The sequence below is a fragment of the Solea solea genome, chromosome 6 (genome assembly GCF_958295425.1).
Source record: "Solea solea chromosome 6, fSolSol10.1, whole genome shotgun sequence".
NCBI classification, from domain to species: Eukaryota; Metazoa; Chordata; class Actinopteri; order Pleuronectiformes; family Soleidae; genus Solea; species Solea solea.
The window spans coordinates 10,346,934-10,374,609 of record NC_081139.1 but is presented as its reverse complement, the minus strand read 5'-3'; the positions used below and the strand labels follow the sequence as shown (position 1 = coordinate 10,374,609).

Below are 27,676 nucleotides of genomic sequence, written 5' to 3'. Positions count from 1 at the left end.
TGCCTGAATGTGGATCAACAAGATCATTTCTTGGAGCAAAGCCTCAAAGAAGCAAATATGCACCTGCAGCTAATTATTGTAAAACAAATGTGTTTGGTGTTTTTGTCACCACCAGCATTACAAGATTTTTTAAGACGCTCACAAATTTGTATCTACTCACAACTTTAAACTGTATGGATGGTTATTGTTCGTTTAAAAATGCTTGATAAAAGTACGTGCAATTGCCTTCATAGTTTTAATGTTGCAAATGTTCATTCAGTGGAAAATAAATGATTATTTTTTACCTGCTCTTTACCATGTTCCTCTTTGATGTGCATGCAACACATATGTACATCTTAATCTTAATAAGTGTGTTATTTAAGGTCAAACCCCCCCCCCCCCATCTTTGTGAACCTGTAAAGTGACGTCTCTGCTTCATCCAGAACTCCATTTACAGAATGACCATCAGTTATTCTACTCATCTTACACAGGACTCAGGCTCCTGCTACTGCTCAGCTGTTCTTCCGTTATATGATTATCCCGAGCCCCACCTCACCAGTGAACTCACCAGACCAGTGCTCTTTGTTTCCCTCTCATATAAGGCTTCTTAATCCGTGTAATGAGTTTATTTTTTCAAATGGCCTGAACAGTCTGACGCTTCAGCTGAAAGTGTGTGGTTACAGTTACAGTTGCTCTCGGTCATGTTATCTTCTTGGTAAGGCAAGCGCGTCCTTCACCGGATGGGTCTGTATCTGTGTCTAGTGTGTCTCCACACGGGCAAATAAAAGGTGTCCAGTTGTGAAACCGACACGGGTCTCTTCCACTCGTATAATATGAAAACAATGGGTGAAGAAATCAGGCCACGGTCTAAGTTAGAAACTTGATATTCAGACAGAAACATGAGCTGCAGAAAGAATTCAGTTTATTTGTTCACATGCCTTTTGCAAAACACTGTAGTTTTGGAAACAGGAAAGATTTTGATATATTTGGCTTAAGCATAAATTAAGGTTTCTCTCATCTTCATTAGGTAAAATAAGGTCATGCAAAAGTCCACAGTACTGAACCCAGAGGTTGCGCTGTGTGTAACATGAGATACTGTAACTGTCTGTCGACGCTGCTGCCTTGACAACAGCCTTCCAACCCATTTTTGTGACGACAGTCACTCACAAAACACAAACTGGTCTGACATCCATGAGGATCTTATTACTGTTCGTAAAAAAAAAAAAAAGTTAATTTACTTCTTAAATTATTAAATTAGCCATGAAGTATATACATGTATGTTAATTTTAGTTTATCTAATTAGCAGCAAAATGACTCATGTGGAACATGTTAGACTGTGGTTTTTCAATTAGTAACAAAAAAACATTTAATTTGTTACAGCAGGTGGATTTCTGAGTATCACAGATTTGTGAGTATAGTTAAAGTTTCCTCACAATGAAAGTAGCATTTTGTAACACATTTCCTTAAAGGTGACATAGAATGCTTGTATCACACATATATGTTAGTTATGGAGGTCTACTTACATATATTAACTTGTTTTCATGATTAAAAACCTCCTAATCGCTGCAAACGAGCCGATCAAAATATCTCCTCACTGACACTCGTCAGCCGCGCTGTTTCAGACCAAAACCACACCCCCAGAATGTGGACTGTGTTGTGATTGGCCAGCCAACGAGAGCTTTCCCACTGTCCTGTGATTGGCCAGGTACCTGGAAGTGACGTAATAGATAGGCCCGCTCTCAGATACACAGCTCCCCCTCTGGCACGGTGGATGCTCTGCATCTCAGCAGCTACAACGAGAGTAGTTCTTCTTCTTCTGCGGTTGAATGTACGCAACCGGATGTGCCCGGACTAGTGCCCGCACCAAGAGGCGCTACGGTGGTGAGAGGAGGGGTGAGGATTTCTGATGACGACATCAAACTAAGGAAGTGCCGATCCGCTTAGCAGAGCCCAGGAAAACAATACAACACTATTTTCTCAGCAGTGGCTGAACTGTTTGTTCTGAAACTGTAGGGTTCATAAACGAGGTAATGACGCAGATACACACACAAACGCAGCGTTAATTGGAGCTTCCGGTCTATGTGGGCTTTAAATCCTACACACCTTTTTTCCTTTGAGATGTGTTGGTGCGAAAAGCACTGAGGTTCAAGTCTTTTCAAATCCCTTCATTGTGGATGTGAGTTTTGCTTTTCTTGCGCTTCACCTTACCACCGGACACCGGGACGCCCAGCGACTCCAGGCGGAAAGGCCGAGGCATGATGGAGTCAGAGCTGACCGGTGTGTTCACAGTCGGGCTGCTCATTGAATGGTGGGCTGCTCCGCTGACCAGAGAAGGAGAGTGGACGGCTGCAGGTGAAGAGCTCCATCAGATGGGCAACATCAGCATAAGACGGAAATGTCAGACATTAAACTAGTTTGGCATCATAACTGGAGGAAGGTGATAGAAGTAATATGGGATATTTTTGAATTTTTATGCCTTTGTGTCTAATTGTAGCCGAGGCATTACGTTTTTTAAATGTCCATTTGTACATCCCATTCATGTGAATAGGAAACCTCAAGAGCTTCTTGAGGTCACAGTTATTTGATGCAAACGTTCACTTGGAATCAAGGACAAACTGGTCAAAAGTCAAGATCACTGTGACCTCAGAAATCACATTTGTTTGCCTTGTGAATGAGATATCTCAGGAAATCCTCTCCAATTTGGGACAAATGTTCACTTTTCAGACGACCAAAAGTCACAGTGGCTCCACAAAACCTATTTTTAGCCAAATCTACATTCATTTTGTTTGAAGCCTGGAAAAACATTGCGTAGGCTGAGAATGTTGATTTGGGTTAGGGTCAGCAGAGGCATAAAACTGTTGGAAGATAATTCTAGTTCATTCTAATTTACAAAATTAATATTTTGACTATCGTCTGTTCACCATGTCTTATTAAGCATAGAATATTTTTGGCTTCATCTACACTCTTTCACTTTCTTACACTCTTTTTTTTTAACTTTAGTTCCCTTTGAAAGGACTGCCACGTCTAACTATAAAGACCAGAGAGACACAGACACCAAGACAACCTAAAGATTTACCACAATTATTAAATTTTTTAGTGTAGAAATCAACAGATTCTAGTCTTACCATGTCCCTTGGTTGTGTCTCCACCTAGCAGTTGACTGGTTCTCTTTGACTTGAAGTAGCTGCTGGCAATATTCTCACTGTCACTGCGGTCAAGCATTTCCTTGTACCTGTCCTCTTCCATCTGCTAAAAGAACGGAGAGGTAAAAAGGCTGTGTCGTGGTGTCTCAGTGCAGCCGAGTAAAAGACGATGCATAAAACATAAACACACCATTAAAGTTTCTCCACATTCAGCAGCGGAGCCTCTGCCTGCTGAAGATTTTGGATGCACTGCTATAAGAAGGAAACAAAACAAGATAATAGCTATAGGATTAACACATTTACTCTGACTGTAAAAAAAACAAAAACCCTGATATGCTTTTACTTGCTTTACCTGAAGGCAGAGTTGTTTTCTGCACCATCACATCCGGTAGCCTCCATGCAGCATTGTCCTCATCCCAGACTGCTTCTCTCTTCAGCCGGTCCAGGTTGCTGTAGTTGCAGTCTCGGCGCACCAGAGGCACCATGCGCTCCAGCAGGCTGTTCAGTAGCTGGCCCTCCTTCTCCAGTCGCCGGATGGTGGCCAGGTAGTCGTTCCTCTCCACCTCAAACTCTGCTTGCAGATCACGGATCTCCAGCTTGGCTGCTTTCAGCTGTCACAGCAGGTAAAGGTGGCTTTACAGTTAAAGGGCACTGCATAAATGTGAGCACTTAAACTGTTAAATCAAAGTATATGAGTTAATGCAAACCTCCGAAGATTGGTAATGTTCTGGGACATTTTCAGTTGCAAACTATTTTCTGAGTCAGTTTCCTAATTATCCTTTTTACTTTTCTACTGCTAATGCAGTCATTCTTGTTATGGTGACATTATTAATGTTCAAATCAATGGTTGTAAATTGTACCTCTTCTATAAACCACTTGATCACAAAAAGTGCTTCACTGTGTTTTCCCAACAGCAGTAGAAGAAAACGCATGCATTCCATTGCATTACAATGGGAAAATAAAAAAGCTTTTCACTATAGCAGAGTTTCAGCTACAGTGGTACTGCGTCAACCACGGGGAGTGGAAACGGTGGCCAGAATCCCTTTTCTAACAAGTGAAATGTCTCATAGGACCTGCATCATTTGTCCTGCTGCTGTTGTGACCCACCTTGCCCTGCACCTTGACCAGGACTTGGCTTTTGGCATGGACTTCTTCTTGGATGGAATTGTAGACATTAAAGAGAACATTTTCACTCTCCTCACTGTTCTCAGACAGTGCACGGAGGAGCTGGACTTTCCTCTGGTCGGCAAGGTTCCTCCTCTGCCGATGTTTCTGCCACAGCTCCTTGTTCTTGGCCTGCTCTCCTCCCACCACCTCCTGTTCCAGCTGCTGCAGCCTGTAAAGAGAAGAATGATGAAGTGATGAAGTAGGATACGGACACCAGGCAGTGGACAGCTGATTACAGTCCTGTTACATCTGTCCATGCTTATAAAACATGAGTATATGATGAGAAGGCCAAACACAGACCTTTCCAGGACATGTTTCTGGTCCAGAGGCTCTGCTGTGGGGATTTCATTTGTATTTGCAAGTCCGTCTCCCCTTTGATCTTTGTGGACACCAACTTCAGCAGAGGGTACCACAGGCTGGCTCATAAGGAGGAGAATAGCAATGAATAATAATAATAATAATAATAATATTAATCCACTGTTAATCTTTTGGATAATCAGTGGTCAGGAGGATGGTGGTGAACCGTACCTTGGTAAGAGAAGTTTCCTCAGCTGAACTGAGGTTTAACAGGTCAGGTTTACAGCTCGAGCTCATTGATGCTGGAAAACAAAGCAGCAAACAGTAAACAAGGTGTGACCACAATGATACACTCTGATACACAATGCACCACTAATATTAACATTAACATTAAAATCGACACTGATAATTATATTAATTATATTACTCATACGGAACTAAATAATAGATTAATGTAAGTAAATGTGCCAAAATGGGAGAGTCTCATAAAAGGGATAAAGAATCAGTCGATCAAGTAAATGTGTAACATGTACTGAAATGCATATAATTTACAAGGTAATGGTACTAAAACAAGAAATTGAAGATAAAACAATAAAAAAAAGACACAAAAATACAATAGAATGATGAGCTAATGGTTGAATTAAGAGATTAGGAGATTATTTTCAGCATCCCTCCTTCTGTTCAGATGTTTTCACAAGTGTTGATCCACTGGAGCTGTCAGGCAGACAGATGAACACAGAAAGTGATTTATTAACAGCTTACATGGTTCTTCATGTGCAGATAATTTTATGTTGTCATTCATTGGGACAGTGCTCCCCCTGCTGGCCTGGGCCTTCTCCAGATTAGACACCTTGGATTCATAGGAGGAACGCAGTGAAGCAATGTCCTCCTGCAGCTTTGCCTTGGACTCCTGCTCTGCATTGTATTCGGCCTGTAACTTGGCCAGCCTCTCCTCGTACTCCTGTCAAGTGAGCAGAATACCAAGCCCATAAATCACTTGATCCTTAAACAATGCATGACAAGACGGGAAGTGATATATTGGCGTGGGAACAGCCTGTACTTGCCTCTTTAATCTTTTCCTTCTCTGCTTCTGTGGTACTCGACTGTGGCCTTGAAGGAAGATCCGCAGATGTTTCAGACAACTGACCAGCCAGTAAAGCTGCATGATTAAAGGTGAAAAAAAAAAAATGTTTGTGTGTGAGCAGCAATAATAAAATTTTTCTCAAAATAACTAAATAGAAATGTCACAAATGATGCCATTTACTTGAAAGGTTAGCAGAGCCCAGCTGGCCTGAGATCAGGGCTCGCAGGTTCTTGATCTCTTCTTGATATTCTCTGAGCAGAGCATCCTTAGGGTCCTCGTTGATGCGAGGTCTGTTCTGGATGCTCTTGGCCCGGTTGGCATAACGCAGCGTGCTCAGTGTTTCTTCATAGTTGTTGTCTGCAGGGGAGAGGCAGGCGATCATCAAAGTGCGCGTGTTACCTCCCAGAGAGTCCTGCAGCAGCCGCGTCAACTTGGAGTCTCTGTAGGGGATGTATTTGGAGCGACCGTCCACCAGGGCAGAGATGACATTCCCCAAGGCCGAGAGGGACAGGTTGATCTTTGTAGCCTCACGCAGTCGCTCACCAGTGGCACCAGTTTTAGACTGACGCTCACTTCCTGCCAGATCGACCAGGTTGAGTTTACCTGCTCGTAGGTGGTCATGGCCTGCTGCATCTGAGAAGGAGGGAGGAGAAGAGAATGTAAAGAGACCACAACTTAAAAAAACAGTGGATGATTGTAAAAACCTGTTCCTGACAGAGGTTTGATAAAAAAAAAAAAAAAAAGTAAACAGAGAGAAGAAAAATTTGAGATAATGCAAGAGAAAATTAAAAGCAACAAACTGGAGTTAAAACTAGGGAATGTAAAAGTTGATAGATGCAAATTACAAGACCAGGATTTGGTGGATCTGTCAAGGTGATGAAGTTTGCCATTTCCTCTTATTATTTGGAGTTTTTACCTGAATTTAATTCATGCGAGGAGAAATCCATCATAGTGGAGAGATAATGATCTCTCCACACAGTAGCTCTCTCTAATGTAGCATTATCTATCTATCTATCTATCTACTGTATCTAGTGTATATTATGTGTAAACAAAGAAGCAGAAATAAACAAACATGACAATGTTAAGCTTTATTTCTGAGTCGTTGGTGTTGTACCTGCACCACAAGCACAGGTTTTTGCAGATAAAAACACATTAAACAGATCAGATAGACGTATAATACAGTGTGATGCAGGTACTATATAATAATGTGTGTGCTGACCTATGTTGCAGATCTCCAGGTGGATGGTGAAGATGGAGTGGGAGCGGGAGGAGTCTTTGTTCATCAGTGTGTAGCCCACCGCCCTGTTCCTCCAGCCTTGCTCTATAATTCTCTCACACTCGCCCACATTGTGCACAGTGTGCATGGAGAGATCACGCACGTACACGCCACGCTCTGGGTGCTCTTTCAGCTACACAACCGTCAGAACGCACACACGTACACCACACACACAATTAAAATCGGTCATCATCTTAACCTTCAACAACCCTTGTTGCTCTTCTTAAGCCGCCATGGCAACTATGGTATTGTGCACAAAACAAGATGAACACTGTGCAACTGGTTTCATAACCACTGAACAAAACCAAACAACAATAGATTTCTCTTGGATTCTAATGTTTTCACCCTGAAGCCTGATTTGATTTATCGTAAACAGAACTTCATAAGACTTAATTACCTCCAACCTCTGTTTGGTGTCATTTCCCAGAAGGTCTCTGATTTCTTCATTGTAAATCTCCAAGTAGGAGGCCCTCACCAGAAATTTTGTATTTTCTGCACACTAGCATGTAAACACAAAGACACGTTAAATTACAACCTCTCCAAGACGATGCAAAGCACACAACAACTGGGTCCCACTTTTGCATGAAATACATTAATTCCTGAAAGGCCTGTGACTACCTGAATACTCTCAAAGATGTGTTCAAATGCACGTGGGATGACTCCTCTTTGGGATGCAGGCTCCGTCACGCCCTGCATTGTGAAAGACTTACCGCTTCCAGTTTGTCCATAGGCAAAAATGGTGCCATTGTATCCTTCAGTGACACCCTGTAAAATAATAATTATAAAAAACCAATCAATCAACAAATTTAATAACCCTTTCCCAGTGGCTGCAGAATAATTCAGTTAAACAAAATACAAAGACATTACACTTCATAGCAAAACTATAGAATTATTTACTGTAAGTACAGGACAAAAGACTTTAAAGTGACAGCATGTAAAATTGCATGTTGCAGCTCATCTCACTCTTCCCTTCCAAATGTGTTGGAGAACCTTTGTAGCCTTCAGTTATAATCAAAACTCAAAAGATGTTTAGTTTGTCCACTATTGGATTTATTATTATTATAAAACATGATGGTCCAAAATGGCAGCCCATGTAGAGCTGACCCAGCCCCTGATATAAATATAAAAATTCTCATTCTGAGGTCATGGAAAACGGCAATTCATACTGTATATTGTATACTTGCTGCCAAATTAAAAAAATGTTGCCTACATATATCACCTTTTGAGTATTTACCTTGAGACCGTAAAGTATCTGTCCTACAAGGGTAAAAGGCCGGTGTAATCTTTTGTACGAGGCCTCTTTGTAGGAAGCAACATCCTGCTGACCTTTATAAGTGACTGACAGCAGACTGTTAAGTAAATAATGAAGTCTGCCATCAGTCGCAATAAGATATAGGCCACTAATGTTGGACTGGGGGTGTCCAGTGACCAGCAAACTGTTTTTGGTTTTTTTTTAAATGGCCCCATCTGTAAGTTTTTGCATTGTGTTCACTCAAAAAGGGAATAAACTGAGCTTACCTCAACCAAAGCATAAGCAATCTCATTGTACATCTCTTCAGTGGTTTGATCAGTGAAGTAAGTCCCATCAAAGGTGAACTGTTTGGGAGGCTCGTCCACCGCACTGGGTTTCTCTATGAAGCACTGGCAGCGCTGCAGATCCATGGACAGCACGCTCCTGGAGCTCAGAGCCTTTTCCCGGTCGTTCAGCGGCCGGCATCTGACCACCACCTTCACTGCCTCTGACCCCATGTCTCACCGTTCACCCCACACACACGTCGGCTTGAGGGCAGACAGCAGGTAAAAGCAAAGGGAAGTGTCCACTTCCACTTTATTAAGACATAGAGGCATGAAAGCTCTGCCCTCTAAGGTTTGGGAGTAAACAGCTGATGACATTGAGGAGAACAAATACAGCTGAGCGGAGGTGAAAATATCTCCACACACAAAGCTTGGGGTATCGTCCTCGTTAGATCCACTGCCATTCAGCTCCTCTTCCAACAGTGGTTTGAAGTTGCCTGGCAACCACAAACAACCGGGGAGGGATGAAACGGGCTGAAACCAGCAGCCATTTTGGTGAGGTCAAAATTAGCATGCTAACAGTATTTGCAATTGTAGAAATATGTATATATCTTGCATATTACAATACAATCATTGGTTTGATAGTTATAATGAAAACATTTACAGTTTTTTTCTGAAGCCCTAAAAGTAGTTTCTCATGAAGTCATATTTTTTCTCCCACGTTCCATATATATATATATATATATATATATATATATACATACATATATATATACATATATACACACATATATATATACATATATATATATATATATATATATATATATATATATATATATATATATATATATATAGATATATATATCCCCAAATTGTGATTCTGCTTAATATCACACCACAAAACCTGATCTGTATTAAGATAGACTGATGTGTGCTTGTGTATATCGTCAACAAAGCAGGAAAACCCCTTAAACATTTTTTTTTCTTAAAATATTTTGAAAAAGCACACTGGATATCTGATTTCCCCCCCTCTCCAGATAGATTTAAGGATAGCAGTCAAATCTATGCTTTGCAAGTGTATTCAACATACACTTAGGTGCCAGTTTATTAGGTACAAAACTTAAAAAAAAAATAATGAAATCTAACAATCTCGGGGAAACATTGATTGATTACGTGATTAGTCAATCAACAGGTAAAGTAACCTGCTGATTTTCTGACCAAAGATTTCTTCTCCTCTAGACAGTTGATGTGAAAATGTCACCGTTTTCTCGGCAAAACTGTTCTTACTTTATATTTTCTGTTTTTTTTCTCAGATTATAATAGAAACTGAAAATAATCAATGCATTACCATCGATTATAAACATCTGATAAAGTTGAAACAAACTAAATTGTCAATATAAATTAAACATTTTAATCTGAAAGGTAGGACTTCATGCTAAACTGTTTACGCTGGATTAGTTTGGTAGTTAACCGAGTTTATCATGTAGAAATCTCTGAGCTAATTTTAACATTAAGCAATCCTGTGGGTTTAGAGGTGTGTGTGTGTGTATTCATTTTTCATAAGTAGCATGTTACTGGCTCCGATCAACCGATTAAGCGGCAGATCAGGTTTTGCAAGGTACGGTCAAATAGTTGAAATAATTTTCACAGAGTGTGGATTGAAAATATGAGTTTAATCTCAAACAAAGTTTCCCAGTGAGAAAAACTGTTGGTTGGTCTTCAGTGTAAAAGGTGGTACTGTTACTGTAAAAGGTAAATGATCGTATGATCCCAACATCAAAGGGAAAACCTAATCTCATATCATGATGTACCAGTTTCCCATATGAATATGTCCAGCTGCAAATGCTTAAAACGTTATCTACATCCATCCAGCTGCTGGTGCAAATCCCAGCTGACATAGAGCAAAAGGCAGGTAACGGCCTGGACAGGAGGCGACCATTCACTCACTCACACACACACACATGCAATTTACAGCGTCCAGTTAACATGTGCATGTTTTTTGACATGTAGGAACCCAGAGAAAAGTAAAAATGTGTTTACAGTGTTTAAGGTTAATTAAACAGCAGTTAAAATCACCGCCAATTAGGGTCAATTTAACCATTTCAACCTTCCTTTTTTCTCCTTTTGGTGGCCATGATATAAGTGCAGTTATAAACTCTAAGGTTAAAAAACAAACAAAACATTATGTGTATTGTACACGTGCTCTGGGGTCCAACGTCTAAACACAGGACACAAAATTACATAAGCATGACAGGAGTAGTTTGAAACAACAAAGTTTGATCAAATGCATGAAAAAAATAGGCATCAAGTGCAACAATCTGAGTAATCAGTTCCACTAAAATCTGAAGTTATCAATTCCACGTCATAAAAACAAGGATAATCTCCCGACGCCCGTTTAAGGTACATATAAAAAATACTTTTTAAAAATATATAGTGAAAGACATAAAAGCAGCAAGCACAAAATATTACACCATTGACAAGTTAGTAACCTTCCATGAGATGACGTGATTACTCTATATACATTAAAGGGATAATTCAGGTTTTCTAAAGGATGAGTGAATGAAATACTGTCATGTAGTTTTTTCTCGGGAAAGTGAGCAGTTTACAAATTTCAATAATATTGGAGAGTAAATCATGTGTAGTTGTTGTTAAGTGGCTAAAATCTATCTTTCCTTGTATCACTGTTAACAGCCATGTTTTCCCTGAGAGTGACACTGCCGCATTATTAGTGAAGGGCAGAGCGCAATCAGCTCGGACTACATTACGAGTCCCAACCTCATACATCCACACTTCAGAAGACTTAAACCATCACTTTAAATAGTGTTGAAACCAAGACCACACTAACGAGACAAAGACTGGACCTGTGCAGAGAACAAGACCAAGACAAGTCCACTATACATATATGCCCTGCATAGGCCTCAGTCACTCTCTGCTCTGAGTGATGACACAGATTGAGCAGCTACATTAAAATCCGAAGCATCCCCACAAAACCGCATGTGTTTTAAAGTCAGAAACGACATAATATAAGTGCAAAAGAAAAATAAACGTGCAACTTATCCTCACAGGTTGGCAATCCACGTGTCCTAGTGAAACCATCTCTTTCTGGAAGTCTTTTTTATTTTGGCTTTGCTGGGGCTCTTGAACAGCTTCACAGACTGTCGTTTGCTGGTGTTCTCCTCCCACTCATAACAGTGGTTCACTCGGGCACAGCTCAGGAGGCACGACAGCTCGTCCTGGGTCTCTGTGTAGTACTCAATCAGTTCTGCCATGGAATTGAACTCGCTCTTGCATTTCTACCACAAAGATGACAAAAAGATACTGTATGAATTTACATCACAAGTGTTACGGCAAGTTACTCGCTTGCAGGTTTGCTCTGGCAGTTAAAATGTATTAATGGACATTTTCCTATACAAGGCCAAATTTATCTTGGGATTCAAAGATTTCTTTAACACTGGCACACAGATGCAATATACTGCATGTACATACTGATACTGGTATTTCTGAAATAATAATTATATTTAAAGCAACCTGCTTGAACACAGAATATTATTTATACTGCAACTAGTGAAATAAATACTTTTAGTCAACAAGTTATGATTTGGTTTCCAAATATAAGCAAATATCAGCTTGGGAGAATAGGTGTTTGCTCATATTTAATAAAAAAATAAAATTACCTCCAGCAAGAATTTTCCTGCACGAGTGTTTTCGATGAGGTGGGTTGTCAGGCCAGAGGGGAAGCGAATGATGAGAGAGCCACATTTGGGTTTTTTAGGATGAGGGCACAGGAGGTAAGAACCCAGAACATCATCTGCCAGCAGGGAGTAGCTGCTATCACTGAAATACCAGAGTTTTTTTTAAATGAGAACAATCAGTAAGTGGTGGAGAAAGCATCCATTTTCAGTGAGATATGTTAAATACTAACGTTGCGATACCAGCCCAACACCACACTGCTTGAGCCAGTGCTTCTTCTGTTTCGGCCAGGCTTGGAGGGCGAGATCTCCTCATCAGTGTCTTGCTTTCTTCCTTTTCTGCCTCACACATAAGAGAAAGTCATAGTTAAGACAAATTTGGGTTAAAAATCTAGTGGTTTAAACGTGGATCGGAAAAGATTCCCATGTGAATTCTACTGCTCAAAAAACCCAGTTGTTCAATATTTTGATGGGATAAATGCTTCTTGCCCCTCCCAACCCTGTGCTGCCAGCATATACACACAAACGCTGCCTCAGTCAGGTCTGATAGTTTTGCTTGACAGAGCCTGTTTTCAGATGAAGGCTGGGGCATACAAGTAATGTTATGTCGTTTCTGTCAATGAAGACCAAACAGAGGCAGGATAATAGAATTGTGGAAATTACACATTGCAGCTTTAAATAAAGCAGGTGGTGATAAAATAATTCATAAATAATAACCTACAAATGTGATGAGTAAAATATATGAGACAAAGTCCACAATTAACAAAGTTATTATAACCCACGTGAGACCAGACTATTATCCATTACCTTAATCTTTACATTTAAATAATAAAAACTACCTTCTGACACCACAACAGACGGTGAGTGACTGCCCAACACCGAACACTGAGAGGTTTGCTTTACCTAATCAAGTCTCTGACTCTTGAGAGCACTCTGTGAACACTTGGCCCACCTTGAGATGCATTCAGCCGCTCCTGAACAATGCGCTGTTTGACTGGTGTGAAGGTGAAGGAGCGGTATGCCCCAGAGGTCAGAGCTTTAGTGCGGATAGCTTTCTTTCGTACCAGAGATGGGGAGGAAGTGGGGAACACATCGTCCCCCCTGCTGTGTGAGTTGTTGAAAGATTTGTGGTGTTTCTAAAGATGAAGGAAAAGGCAGCATATGAACGCGGCTTCCCAGGAACAATTCAGGTCTGAGTGTCTTACCCGAGTAAACATCAGTGCACAGATCAAACCGCAATGACTCTGGTTAGATGAAGACTGGTTCTCCCTACTGAGCCACAGTCACCCATTCACTATACATTAAGATTTAGATATGTGCATTTTAATATATTAACTTTTCTTCTAATGAAATACTTGAAATGACAAATTGCAATCTGCTACACATTTACAGCCCCCACAGTGCAAATATGATGGTAAAACATGGTCTAAATGACATAAATTCAGAATAAGCATGAAGATTATAACCTGGATGACTGAGAACCTTCACCGACATTATAAGCAAGACTAGCTTAGTGTTGTTTTATGCAACATTCAGTCAGGGAAGTTATTCTACTGTGACAGTGGAGATAAGTGGACTTATGCCACTGACCAGTGTCAAACATCACAAGACAAAACCTCAAGTGGAACCTGCAAAGTAAAAAGAAATGGTGGACAACAACAAACACCCTGGTGCCAAGACCTTAGCACCAGAAGTTAGCTTTTTTTTTTTTTATTTTAACATTTTATTGCAAAGCCCTGCAAGGCCATGCCAAAGATTACTAACTGAACTTTCTGCTCGATGACTGTTTTTTTCTAAGATGAAGTATCAAAATCAACACTGCTGCTTGTTTTTCCTAATTGTTTTGCTTTGCTTGCAACTGTATTTTGAAAAGAAAGTGATATAAAAATTAAGCTTATTATTATTATCAAAGATATGAAGGTCCAAACCTTATGACCTGGCAACAGCCCTTGAAAAGGAGCTCTCCTGAAGGACACCAGTGCACTGACACTGAGGGGGAAACCGTGGTTGAGCAATGAAGGGTTGCGACGAGGCAGTGAACCACCAGATTCACCTTGTGCCTCCTCTGGGTGCTTCTCCAAATATGACAACTGGAAACAGCGACACAGCAGCAGGTTCAGGAACTGGGCCTGAAGGAGAGACAGTTAACATTATTTACACTATAGTTATAACTAATTACATTAATTTTACTGCTGCTGTAGCCCAAGGTTTGACATGATATGCATTCAGAGATGGTCTTCTGCCTACCGTGGTTGAGCTATTTCAGCTATTGCTTTTCTATCATCTCAAACCAGTCTGGCTATTCTCTTCTAGCCAGCACCAACAAGGCATTTTCACCGAGAGAACTGTCAATGGATATTTTCAAATTTTTGGATCATTCTCTGAAAACCCTTTAAAATGATTGTGGGTGAAAATCCCAGTAGATCAGTTTAAATGGACTAAAATCACCTTTCTTGCCCATTCTTATGCATCTTTACTATGTCTACATGCCCAATTGCACTAAATAACTTACTGCCATGATATTCAGATGAAATATGTTGTTAACAAACAGTTGGACAGGTGTGCCTAATAAAGGGATTTAGAAACTTAGATGGTAAATTTAGTGATAGAAATGGTGGCTGTAGAGTTTAATCATCCACAAAGGGAGTCATATGTTGACCCGCTTTTCTTGCTCCTGTTAATGTATCGCTCTCGTCTTTTGTTGTGATAAGATGTTCCTCACCGCCCTGGCATGCCTGGCTTGGAAAACGTGGCAGTAGAGTTGTGCATCAGTGCTGCCTGGGTTGTGGGACACAAAGGCAAACTGGGAATCAACGGGCCGGGCGGTGGACAGAGAGACTCTACGTAGGGCATGAGCCATCAGGAGGGTCTGAAGACAAAAGACATGAAATGATTATTTTATTAAGCTCTAAAGCTTTCAAGTTAAAACATGAATAATGTTTACACTAGAGACGACTCAACCATTCTCACCGTTTCATCCTCGTTGTACATTTTCACACCTTTGATGGAGAATTTTAGGGACACGGGTCGTCGTCTCTTGCTTGTCTGATTGAAGACAACCAATACATGAATAGGCATATTCCTCGGTGCACATATTAGCTGTTGCTCGTCGAGATACAGATCGCACCAAGAATCCTCACAGAAATGTGGACTTACCGTGAGGAGCCTCAGCTGAGCGTGCAGCTGTTCTATCTGCTCATCCAAACAACGGTCGTCCACGAGAAATGAACCCACATACTGAACAGCAAAGATGAACGTTTAACAAAAACACACACACACACACGGGAAGGGACTCACAAAAACACATTTTTACAGTTACCTCTGCTGATCGTGTCACTGCAACATCATTTCTCACTGGTGCCTCACCCATGCTGCCGGTTTGTGTTCAACCACACACACAGCAAGAATGTCACAACTGAGGACACACAAAGACATGGGACACTTGACTTTGATGATTAAACCATTATTTTGATAAGGAACAAAGCACAATAAAGCACATAAAAAACAAGCAAACAAAAGAAGGAATAGGCAAGAGGCCATGGCTTATTTTTTTAAAATAAATAACCTCAATTACAGTCCTTGATTATTTTATCATTTAGAGCTTTATTGGTATTGTTAGAGGGAAAAACAATTACAGAGGTCCTCCTGCACAACACATTAACCAGAGGTAACATAAGAACATGAAAAATAGTGCTCCAGTCCATCCAAAATATAAAAACATAATAATTGTAGAAGTATTAAATATTGTATTTAAAATGTAGATATTTAAATAAAAACGTGTACTAAATATTTTACAGTGAGAATAAAAAAAAATATACAAGCCAAAAAATAATCTCCTCCCTTTCAATTCAGCAGTTAGTTGAGCGGTTAGTTTTTTTTTTAAAAACACAATTACAGTTCAAAGTGTCACACTGTTAACATGACAGGAAAGACAAATTTACTTAATAAAGATAAAGTCAAACGAAGTTGCGGCGCTGTGTGTGTGTGTACTGTCTGAAAACGTTAGATTGTACAGGAAACGTGTGCACATTTGGAGGCCGTTTGACCTTTAAAATTCCATTTTCCAGCTCTGAAATCACGTCACAGTTTGCGTTAGCACACGCCATGAGTGTTGCTGCGTGTTTCATGGCCTTTCATCTGTCCTGACACGCTTTTCACAACAAAACCCAGAGAGTTTAGGTGAGTGAATGAAACTGAGGAGGGACCGTTCCCGTCCCTTCTGTCTGTGTGTAGTGAAGGAGCTGTAAAAGCACAAAAACTCACCTTTCAGACCCCGAGCGGCTCCACCTTACAGCTCCGTCACCTCCTCCGCTCACTCCGCTTCTTCTTCTTCTTCTTCACACCGTTGTTGACACCGAGCTCCCTTCACCCTTCTTTACCTTCGACCTGCCGCCGCTGCGTCGTCCAGGTGTGCGACTTCTGCCAGAGGCGGAGCTACGGGGGAGGAAGAGGAGGAAGAAGGAGGAGGAGGAAGAAGAGGAAGAAGAAAGTGTGTCAACACTTCACCTTATTACATCTCATATGTCACTGATTGGAGGCTGAATCGCTTCGCCCTCCCCCTGCTGCTGCTGACATTCCTTCTCAGTTCACACACCCAGCTGTGGGAAAAATATTTTGTGTATTTTATACATAAAAAACCCCAAATATTAATTACATATATAAACAAAACTAAACAATTTGATTACTGTCTCAAATGTGAAGGACGTGTCTCTACATATTTGTGTGTTCAGATTGTAACAGGCAGAGTTCGCCTTCAGCCTGTCCTCCATCTTCAACGCGTGTTCGCGACAGAGGCCTTCACATACCATGAAGGATGTTGTTCTCCTTCATTAGCAAAGTAAGCTTTCTCTGAAAAGTGCTAAAACATGTTCTGATTGGTTTGTCTGCTGTAGAAAAACTGGCAGGACAAAATGGCCACCTCTATAAAGCAAGGCCCTTGCGTAAAGAACACATAAAAAGTCTTATTTAGGCTGCATGCGCCAGTGTTGTAACTTTGTAACTGTCCTTAAGTACAAAATTCACATATCTGTACTTTACTACATTTCCTCTATGTTACTCGTTACTACCAAGTCAAATCAGAAGAGTTGGTCATGGTCTGTATTTATATAGATCTTTTCTAGTCTTGATGAGCTGCTCTACACTATAGTTTTGCAATCACCCATTCACACGCTGCAATATGGGGTTAAGTGTCTTGCTCAAGGACATATATAGACTAGCAGAGCCAGGAATTGAACCCACAGCCTTTCAGTTGAAACACCCAACCACTGAGCCACCAAGGCTCAATCCCAAATCCTCACTTTTCTTTAGATAGATAGATAGATAGATAGATACTTTATTCATCTCACAGAGAAATTCACACTTAATACTTTTACTTCTAAAACTTAAGTACATTTTGTATCAGAAATTACTTTTGATACTTAAGTACAGTAAATGTCATACACTTTTAAGACTTCTACTTAAGTAATATTATAAAAAGTGACTTCAACTTCTACCAAAGTAATTTTCTGGTAAGATAATCTGTACAAGACTGGTGAGCACCAAATGATCAAAACAATCATACACATAAACATATTTACAAGTAGTATAATGCATCTACAAATACTGGATGTTTACACACACACACAGATTAGAGTAAAATATAATATAATATTGTTGACTTTAGTCAATGATTCTGGACTATCTACCTGCTGGGGACACTAAGCCCCTTTGATGACACTGTGGTGGAGGTGCACAGGGAGACAAGGAAAGGCTGGATAAACCTGTTAGAAGAGCCAGCTCAGTCCTGGACCGGCCCTCTGGACTTCACGGAGGACAAGGTTGAGAAGAGGATCTTAGAGAAACTGAGATCCATCACTGACAACACCTCTCACCTGGTAAAAGAAACTGTGAAGGATTTCAGCAGCTCTTTTAGCAGCAGACTGCTATGACTGCAGTGTAGAATGGATCTCTTCCACAGGTCATTTATCCACACTGGACACAAACAGCCAAAAATATATTATAGACTTTTGTTTGCCCTGTTACAGTTTATACATTCAAGCACTTATGTGTAATAGGTCTGTATAACTGCACTTTTTGTTAAAATGTGTTTTGAATGGTCACTTTTTCAAATACTTGCACATTCCTGTTCTATTTCTTTACCGTATTGATAATTCTATTATTTTTAGTGTTTATTTATTTTCTATTCTAGAATTGTTTGTACTTGTCACATGTCCACCTCAAAACCCTTCCGCTGCTGCAACGAGTACATTTCAATGAAGTCAAATCTAATCCAATTCATTCATATTAAATGTAATTTCAAGTATCCTGCCTCCTCACTCAATTCAACAATATAGTTAACAAAGCGTTTACAAATATAGCCATTTTATTAATGACTTGGAAAAAAGCTTAACAACACAAGGAATACATGCATGCAGGGTATGTACTGTATGAGCTATTATCCTCCTTTTTCTTATTCACAACACACATTTCTTACAGTTTGGTAGTGAATTACAGCTGTGAAGCAATAAAATCAATTTCTGTATAAGCTTGTTTTAACACACACACACACACACACACACGCACGCACAAAAGACTTACCCAATATGACTTGTTCTGAAATTAATACTATCCTATTGTTTTATTCTTTTTAACCATCAACCTGGCACCAGCAGGCTTGATCTTTTCTTGGGATATTTTTTTTTTGCTTCAAACAAATAAAAACACAATTTTAGAAGGTAAAATTAGAATACAATTCAAATTCTGGTGCAATGTTGCAAGGCCAAAAATGCATCCAGAACACAGGAAACAGCCTTAAAATGTGTTTTATAAAATATCAATATAAGCAACTGTTGTATTTGTTTCAACTTATATGATTGACTTAAAATTGACATTTTTCAACCCTCTAAAACACTCACATGTCACTTTATGTGATATTAGGAATGTGTGCTGCCAACACCTACAGAGTGGATGGGAATGAGATATTAAAAAAAAAAAAAACGGAAGTCACTACATGGCTCTAGTTACAGTATGTCGGATACTGCTATGGTTACCACAGCTGGCAGCTGCTCACAAGTCATTTTTGACAGCAACACTAACTGAGCTTCTACATAGGGGGATTAACAGGAAATTCAGAAACTCTCCATGTACAGTTAACTTAATGTTAAGATGACATAACATTCTTATTCTACAATAGAAATAAAAAACTACTGCCCCATTAAAAAAAATGGAGGAAACAAAAGGTATAAAGAGACAGAAAGAGAGAGAGAGAGCGCGCGCACTGGGCTGCATAAACAGAGCAGCTCAACTTGTGGAAGCTGTTCCTGGGCTCAGTTCTTCCCTCTCTTTGACTTCCGAGTGGACTGCTTGCTTCTCTTTGCTCCTCTTTTTACTACAGGCTTCTCTGGGGACGACTCTTCAGGCTCAGGATGCCTGGATCCACTTTTGGTCATCGGCTTTTTAGTTGCAGTTTCCTTGGGGGTTGACTCTTCAGGCTTGGATCGCTTGGACCTTGTTGTCTCCTTTGTGACTACAGCCTCTTCAGCTGATGACTCTGTGGACGCAGGTTGCTTGGCCGCCCGTTTGTTAAGCTTTTTAACGGCTGGTGTTTTGGGCCTTCTTGCAGGTGCTCCTCTTTTGACAGGTGTGGCTTTAGATGGCGGTGTGGATTCTTTCTTTGTGGCTGCTGGTTTCTTTCCCAACCTCTTGGCTGGGGACGCTGTAGCTTTCTTAGCCGGGGACTTCTTTGCAGGGGGACGTCCTCTAGCTTTCGATTGACTCGAGCTCCTGGATTTTTTGGCTGGCGGAGGACGGCGAGCCCGTGGTGGAGGCCTCTTTTGAGACTTCCTGAAAGCAAAGCAAAAAGACAACAGTTAGAAAACCAGCTGATACAAATGCATTTAAAACCAGAGACAAAAATCCTGTCCTTAAAACACTATGTACACTACTAGATTTCACAAGAAATTTTACACCAACCTCTTAGGGGGGGGAGGCTCATCTTCCTCTTCTGACGACTCCTCCTCCTCCTCCTCCTCCTCTTCCTCTTCTGACGACTCCTCCTCCTCCTCCTCTTCTTCATCAGAAGAGTCAAACGTCCGCTTCCGCTTCGTTGGAGGATGCGCGTTTTTATTCTGAAGGTCTTTGAACTTCTCTGGATACAGAACAGCAGGACTGAAGATAAAGAGAAAGTAAAAATAGAATAAATGTTATTGTGAATATGAAATGGCTATTTCGGAGAATACATCCGCTGCTATTATACCTTGGGTAGAAAGGGAACGAGAGCTGGTAGGTTCCCCTGAAGCCATGACCAGTGATCTGCTCCATCCATCCCAGTATTTTACACTTTTTCAAGGTCCTCCTCAGATTGGCCACTAAAGAGAAGAGTTCACATTCAAATTAGTGATCATTTAGGCCTCAAGAGCCTTTTTGCAGAGATGTTTAAACAATAAAAAAAACAAAACACACCACACTATTCGAAAGTTGTATCTAATTAACCTCAATCGATAATCTTGTTTTAATCATGAATAAAGCTGCAAACCGATTATCAAAATAGTTGCCGATTCATTTAGTAATCGATTAATTGTTTTAGCTCTACTATAAATATGTCATATGGCACAAAAAAAGGACTCATTTCTCGTCTCAAATGGTCTTTTGCGTTCCGTGACACAGTCAAAATTGATTATTTGATAAACATGGCCCATCCCTAACCTTTATCCTCTGCAGTGGTTACACTGTGTTACAGCAGACTCCATCATTGATGGTAAATAAAAAACATACATGGAAGCTTCTTGAATACTGTCGTAACATCATCCACTTCTCTGCAGTTTATTCTTTGTCATCAGTGGCCAAATGTGACCCTCCGTCCGGTTTGTTATTAAATGTGTGTGCATTTACAGGGCTTTCCTACTTCCTTCTTCTCTTTCAGTGGTGAGAACATGAGATCTGATGTTTCATTTAGAGAGGAAACACTGTCAAACTGTTGTCTCCCAGCCCCAATAGTTTTAACTGAAATTGTTTGTCTGGTTGAGTGAAAACACAGTATATACAAGGTTAGGTATTTAAGGTTTATAGATTGTATTGGAATTACATTTTCCCCCAATATCCGATTTAGTGCCGAAGTGTCGAAAAGAAAAGTCGGATCAGCACATACTACAAATAAGTATAACCCTGAGGATTGCAGGGGGCATGGGGCAGCCCTTGGGCAAGGAAACGGGTTTGTAACCAGAGAGTGGCTGGTTCAAATTCCAGGACAGGTTAAAGGCTGCAGTTCCCCTGGGTAATGCCCCCAATCGCTCCTTGGCGCAGATAAGTGCTGCCCACTGCTCCTGGCTCATGTGTTTTCACTACTGGTGTGTAAAAATTACTAGTTCAATGCATGTCAATGCATGTTCACTGTCACTAATTGTAAGATGTGTGTGCAAAAATAACTAATTGTAATATTGAGTAATATAGCATTCCTGCTACAGACAGTCATGCATCTGAGTCATGCAGATTGAGACTCACCTAAGTGGTATTCTTTCACGTCCTTGTTGGCATCTACGTAGTATCTGCGTAGAGTGGTGGTACTGCAGGTTTTGGGTTCATTCATGGCTGTGATGGCAGCTGTGATGGCATCGTCCATGGTGCTCTTTGGCGGGACCTGGTTCCAACTACGCTTCAACTGTGACAGTCAGATAAAACAAATTTTTTTTACTTGTAATAAAACTCTGCTGTAGGACAACTGATAAACTCAAGGCAAGTCAAGGCAAAAGGCCCAACATAATTTCTGGTATTATTTGCCAGAAACACCAGTCTTGTCAACCTGATTGGGATGGAGTGCGGCTGTCTTTTTATTGACAGTATTAGTCGTGGATGAAAACACAGACTCCAAGCATATGGATGTCCCTGGCACAGAGTTACAGTTATTTTGTGGACCCAATATCTCTCCACCAAAGCAGAGTGCAGAGTCTCCCTCATGTAGACTTTCATTTTTAAGATGCTGTGGCTGCTGCATATGGTAAGAAACCTTACATGTGCCCTCTACTGGTCTTTAAAGGGTACTACTTAAATAGGCACTTAGAGATGGCAGCATTTGAATTTCAAGCAGGTAATGACAGTCTGAACGTGAACTTTACATCCAATGTTTGAAATGATATAAAAAAATGTATAGTGTTTACTGCCACTTCGATTTCATGATTTACATGGAATATTACCTCACAACAATTTATATTATTGTGACAGTATAGTGAAACAACGACGATCAAGTTGGCAATGCTGGACAAAGCATTGCCCCCCCCCCCAAAAAAGGATTGTTGTGAGTTGGTTCGGTGTGGCTGCTTGTTATATTGCAAATTGACCTTACAAGTCATTATAGATAAGTGATAATGACGATGAAACTTATCTTATAACCCTTTACTTGTCAGGTAATGGATTACTTTTAACACACAAACAAGTTACATAAATACATCTTCATGTGTTTAAGACTGTAAGTGACAATTGTCATTTTTTACTGCATATCTCACACAGTTTAGAGGAAGAATTAAATGCAACAGTTTTACCTGGAAGGTCCCTTTGGCTCCCGTCCCAGTGATTTGCTCCAGTTGTCCCTTTTCTACTGCCTTCACTAAAGCATTCTTCAGAACATTTGGCCTGAGGAGGAACCAGTCAAGAATTCACTAACTTTGTCAGTAACCAGCTAACAACAAAACAAAAACATCGAACACTGAAGATCTATGGTTTAGGATGTGGAGCTACTGGTGAACCTGCAAAGTTGCTGTCTCAACAACTAAACCTTTATCACATTTTCGCAGTTTTTGACCCAAATGTTTTTGTTGCCATTTTTAATACATGCCTGTAGCTTAAAACTTAAAATACTAAAAGGATTAATTCATTTTCTTTCATTAAGGGGAATATCAAGGCCCAGTGTGTAACATTTTGGATGATTTATTGGCAAACATTTAACATAACGTCCATAAATAGGTTGATGTTAGTGTATAAATGTATTAATATAAAATGATTTTAGAATTGTACATGTATTTCAGACAAAGCCCTTGCTTTTCTGAAGCACTCGTTCTTGCAAATTATAACCTTTCTGGCAAGCGAATGCTTACGTAGTTCCCTGACTTGCTGAAGAAAGGGAGGGGGGTGAACAGAAGAGCCCTCTATTTCAAACTGCAGCCTCAACTTTATAGGTCACTAATTTCTTACACATTGGACCTTTTTAACTTTAGCAGGTTAAAGCTTCACAAACGGAACTTACACGAACAGTAATGTTAATGCAACTGTACCTCTTCTCAATGTTGAAGCTGGGGAAATGCTGCTCCAGATACTTCTTGATCAGAGTGTACGAGGCCTCTTTGGGCTCACAGAGCCGAGTGATGATGAGATGAAGAGCGTCTCCCAGGTTGTTTGCCTTCTGAACAGATTTCTAAAACATCATGCATTTGTAGGGATGACGATAACAAGCAAACACATCCAAGTCTTGCAAGGGCGAGGCAGAAAAGAGCTGCTTCACGCATGCACTGAAATCATGAAACTGTCTGAATGGGCTGTATATGATGATGTTCTGGATGTTATATAGTTTGGAAATTGTCTTAAGGATGAGAATAGATGAAACATTAAATTCTGTGTGATCACAACCTCTGCTGCATCAATTGAGCTGGAGATTTGCAAAATCACAAAGAGTTTAATTTTTAGTGCATCACCTTCTCACCAACCACTCACTCCTCTGAAAGGCTTGATGACTATACACCCACATTTTATAGTATAGAGGACTGTAACCTCAGTATATGGGACAAATTCCTATAAGTGGTCTCATGTGCCCAGATTTATTTCCGATTGAAAAATTCTAATAACATGTACTTGTAACTTCACGTTCTTCCTCTGCTGTGACATACCTTAGAAGGGGGCTGCTTTCCAATGGCAAAGGTTCCTGAAAGGCCTTTACCCCTGAGCTGTGAAGGAGAAAGAGACAACACCATGTTTAAGAGATGGCAGTGACAAAGTGTGCCACTATCTCCAGATATCAGATTATTCTCCAACAAATAAGAAAAAAAGAAAAGAAAAATACTTAACCTGTTTGATGGTGCCCTTCTCCAAGTGTTTCTTCATTGCTTTCTTTATGAGAAACTTCTTCCTATCAAGCTCCATGTCCGGGTATTTTTTCAAAATATATTTCATGACAGACTGGTACGAAAGCCCGGATTTGTCTTTACAAGACTGAAAAGAAAATGGGACCAGGAGTCAGGTGAAAAGGGAACAATAATAAAAGGCACACGACTGACTGTGCTGAGACATGGATTCACAAAGTTTGTACACACCGCAACAGCTTCAACGAGGATGTTATCCACTTTGTACTGAGTGCCTGCAAAGTTGGCTACAGGACGCTTTTTGCTGCCAGTGACACTAGCCCACACAGGAATCGTCCGCTTCACTTTCTTGACTTTGGATTTCCCATACTTGTAGCCATCCTTTAACCTGTTGCCAAAAGGAGCAAGAATCAAGTTCAGTGAAGGAGCTCGACTGTTTGGAAGCGATATTTCACTGTGATTGTTTTCACTCTTATCTTTATCACATCCTCACCTTAGTAGGAGAACATAGCAGTGTGTTGCACACTGTCCAGCCGCGCAGTCCTTGCATTTGTCACTTTGTCCATTTGTCACCGACAGGAGAGACAAAATTAAGTTTCAGAACATCCGACCACAATAATAATTTGATCCTGATTGAATTTCTATGCTAGGGACCGGTGCACAAAAAAGTGAATCTTTGCTTTGAAGAGGTCTGGGAAAAGAAAGGGAGGAGAAATTACCAAAACTACAAGCAAGATAAAGCTTTCCTGCTTTACCAGGGATGCCATATATATATTTTGGACAACTGGTCGAATAGAAATTGTTGACAGGATCCCGCGTCAAAATAAATAAAAATTAGACTTTCTACAAGTCGGAAAACATTATTCTCAAGTTTATTTTCAAACAAGTGGGGAAACCATATACTATCCGAGCGTTATTCTAAAATGTACATGAGATTGCATATCAACGTCCTTTCCTCCTGAACTCCTCCAAAGCTGCAGACTATGTAAAGAGGGGATGAAGTTGGCTGTGACAGGTCACATTGTTTTGAAATGCAACACTGCAACCATGAGCGGAGCAGTCTGCTGTTATCCAGAAGAGGTAAGGATAATATAAACAGATAAAAGTGCTATCAAAGTGAAATATCGCAGTGTTCCGAGATGCACACTAGTTCTCTGGTGAAACTCACTCTTTCTTCTCGGTCTCCTTGCTTTCTTTCTCTGCCTCAGCTTCTTCTTCTTCCTCTACATCAGCCTTCTCTCCATTCTCGGCTGGCTCCGTCTCACCCGTAGCCTCGCTCTCCTCCACATCTGCCACTGCAGCTGAAGATGCTGCCTGCTCCTCCTTAGCAGAGGGTGAGTCTTCTGGGGAGGCCTCAGGCTCTGGGAGGAGACAGTCAATAAGATGAATGTAGAAAACCAAATAAAACATATTCCCAGCATTTTACGAATGCCAATACATCTAAAATATCCCACTTTGTCCTTAGTTTTTTTTATTCAAGCACCCTCAACTGAAAAAAAGAGCACATTACTGTAACGCAAGCACATTATGCGAAAATGATGTGGGTGTTTGATACGGCTCGGTTTGGAATGGTAAAGCCCTTGGTCAGGCTTGCATTTCAACGGAGAACAGTAGTCTTACTTTAAGAACTGAATGGTTGGGCCTGGTTATTTTGGTACTATACCTAAAGGAAACATGTCAAACCGAACCGTTTTACTTGGTGAAACTTGGCTTAATTGAGTAATGTGCTAAACTGAACCACTTGGTGGACACAAGACTTAAATGGTGGTCCCAGGTACTGTCCCATCTGGACTATAGTGAGTGAGGCACAATTTTGGTGGAGGATAAAGCGGTAGAAGATTTTGAATCTGGAAAGACTCTATAATTACCAAGAAAAATGTTTAACTTAATTTCATAAAATTTGTAGTTCTACTTTCAGTTGCTCATTTTAAAAAGTGCACATAAAATGAGGTGTTTTTATTACAATATTAATTGTAATTCCTCCAGTTCAAAATGAACACTGACTTTTTAAATTGATTTATTTACAATATTTGTATAATATGTATATTAATGAGTTGACTACACACAGACACTGATGGATAATATTTAAAAAACAAAAACAAACACTTAACTTCTAATCAGACATGATGTTATGGACCTTTGGATGAGCATTTTCCATATAAATCTAAAGCATCTGGTTGAATAACTTGGGAAACTCCATACCAATGCTATATGTGATTGTGACACCACGTATCCGCTTTAATAGAACTTGTTTATAAGGGTTATGAGCGGACTGCACCTCCCTCTCCAGACTAAATAATAACAGTACATGTCTACAGGAGGTCGGGATGAGGTGAGAGACGGTGATGCGTTCAGGGGTTTGGAGCTCAGGTAATGGACGACCCCCGGCCTCACCTTTCTCTGCAGCCGAGGGGGCCTTCTCCTGGGTGGGAGTCGCTGCTGCTCGTCGTATCGGCATCACACTGGATTAGTCAGAACGGAGAAAAACAAATGTAACTGAGATGAGACAAACACACGAGGACAACACTGTGCCGAGGCCCGCACTGTGCAGTAATGCGTGTGCGCGCGGCGAAGAACGGCGAGACCACTAGACCCAATTTTCATTCATTGAGGCCCATTATGCTGAAAATGAAGGAAAAGCTGCGCTTATGTTTGAGAAACGCAGGCCATCTATACGACGCGAACTCGAGTCCGGCTCCACTGCGAGCGTCTGCCAACAAACAGCCATCATCTGCACTGGAGCCAAAAGATGAAGCGCGAGAAATGTTCGACAATTTCGCCATTTTGTCCGTCGGATTTAACACAGTGATGGCGTCGCACAGGAAGATAAAATTCATTTCAGTTGCGTGGAGTAAAAAGGCCACTGGGCTGTGGGATTTTCCAGCAACATATTAATGCAAGTGCACGTTTAGGTAATAATAAGTCGCAGAGTCGATGAAACTTACCTTTTAAGAGTCGAAAAAAGTGAAATACTTTCTGGTAAATTTCTGCACGATCCTTTATTTAGATTTCTGTTTACGAGCCCCGCCCCATTACGACCGTTGGTTACGTCGCAGCGTCACAGACACACATACGGCACGTCGATTCATGGCCGAACGGCTCCGAACCTTTTTGTTTTCTCATTATTCAAACCACGACGTGACACCAAACGACACAACTGGGACTCCGTTAGCATCATCGCTGTGATGTCACGTAGCGTTAGCAGGTAGTGGACGAGGTCCACCGTCTTTCCCAAAAATAAATAAATAAAAAAGCTGAAGACGATACTGTGGAGTTTTCCTTTTCCACATATTACAATATTTTCACATTTCCCTCGGATGTTTTCCAACGGTAAACGATATGACTAAGCAAACCAGCCCTTAGTTAAAACAAAACATGTCATGGTACGGTTAGTACAGCTAACCTATGGGAGTTGTAGTTTTTCAATAGAAACCTTTGTTTAAAATTGAGACCCGGGCCTGTGACAAGCAGTGTAAATATTT

At 40.6% G+C, this 27,676-nt stretch overlaps 3 protein-coding genes across 8 annotated transcripts; all 3 read right to left on the bottom strand.

Annotated features, from left to right (window-relative positions):
* Positions 1-884: 884 nt before the first annotated feature.
* Positions 885-9,176, bottom strand: kif17 (kinesin family member 17). Of its 2 annotated transcripts, none has more exons than XM_058630547.1 (14): positions 8,465-9,176; positions 7,565-7,711; positions 7,344-7,445; positions 6,890-7,079; positions 5,851-6,303; positions 5,651-5,745; positions 5,349-5,547; positions 4,818-4,888; positions 4,590-4,705; positions 4,230-4,458; positions 3,475-3,733; positions 3,313-3,374; positions 3,105-3,228; positions 885-2,325 (listed from the first exon to the last, which is right to left on the bottom strand). In XM_058630547.1, the coding sequence occupies exons 1-14, from the start codon at positions 8,693-8,695 to the stop codon at positions 2,135-2,137; spliced, it is 2,469 nt and encodes an 822-aa protein (XP_058486530.1). In that variant the 5' UTR covers positions 8,696-9,176; the 3' UTR covers positions 885-2,134. The 2 variants fall into 2 exon arrangements, with proteins under 2 accessions (XP_058486530.1, XP_058486531.1); XM_058630548.1 differs by having other exon boundaries at positions 3,105-3,225.
* Positions 9,177-10,116: 940 nt separating this feature from the next.
* On the bottom strand, positions 10,117-16,607 carry sh2d5 (SH2 domain containing 5). The gene is made up of 10 exons (XM_058632773.1): positions 16,417-16,607; positions 15,473-15,568; positions 15,310-15,390; positions 15,124-15,198; positions 14,876-15,022; positions 14,082-14,282; positions 13,106-13,289; positions 12,387-12,492; positions 12,139-12,298; positions 10,117-11,757 (listed from the first exon to the last, which is right to left on the bottom strand). Exons 2-10 carry the CDS (start codon positions 15,521-15,523, stop codon positions 11,548-11,550), a joined length of 1,215 nt encoding a protein of 404 aa, XP_058488756.1. The 5' UTR covers positions 15,524-15,568; positions 16,417-16,607; the 3' UTR covers positions 10,117-11,547.
* A 2,330-nt stretch (positions 16,608-18,937) lies between these two features.
* Positions 18,938-27,288, bottom strand: hp1bp3 (heterochromatin protein 1, binding protein 3). Of its 5 annotated transcripts, XM_058632114.1 has the most exons (14): positions 27,140-27,288; positions 26,589-26,656; positions 25,363-25,555; positions 24,688-24,750; positions 24,426-24,582; positions 24,181-24,324; positions 24,003-24,059; positions 23,394-23,533; positions 22,665-22,755; positions 21,631-21,787; positions 20,387-20,498; positions 20,199-20,298; positions 20,104-20,153; positions 18,938-19,974 (listed from the first exon to the last, which is right to left on the bottom strand). In XM_058632114.1, the coding sequence occupies exons 2-14, from the start codon at positions 26,650-26,652 to the stop codon at positions 19,458-19,460; spliced, it is 1,845 nt and encodes a 614-aa protein (XP_058488097.1). In that variant the 5' UTR covers positions 26,653-26,656; positions 27,140-27,288; the 3' UTR covers positions 18,938-19,457. The 5 variants fall into 5 exon arrangements, with proteins under 5 accessions (XP_058488097.1, XP_058488094.1, XP_058488095.1 ...); XM_058632111.1 differs by having other exon boundaries at positions 20,104-20,298; XM_058632112.1 differs by having other exon boundaries at positions 20,104-20,298; positions 23,394-23,521.
* Positions 27,289-27,676: the final 388 nt, after the last annotated feature.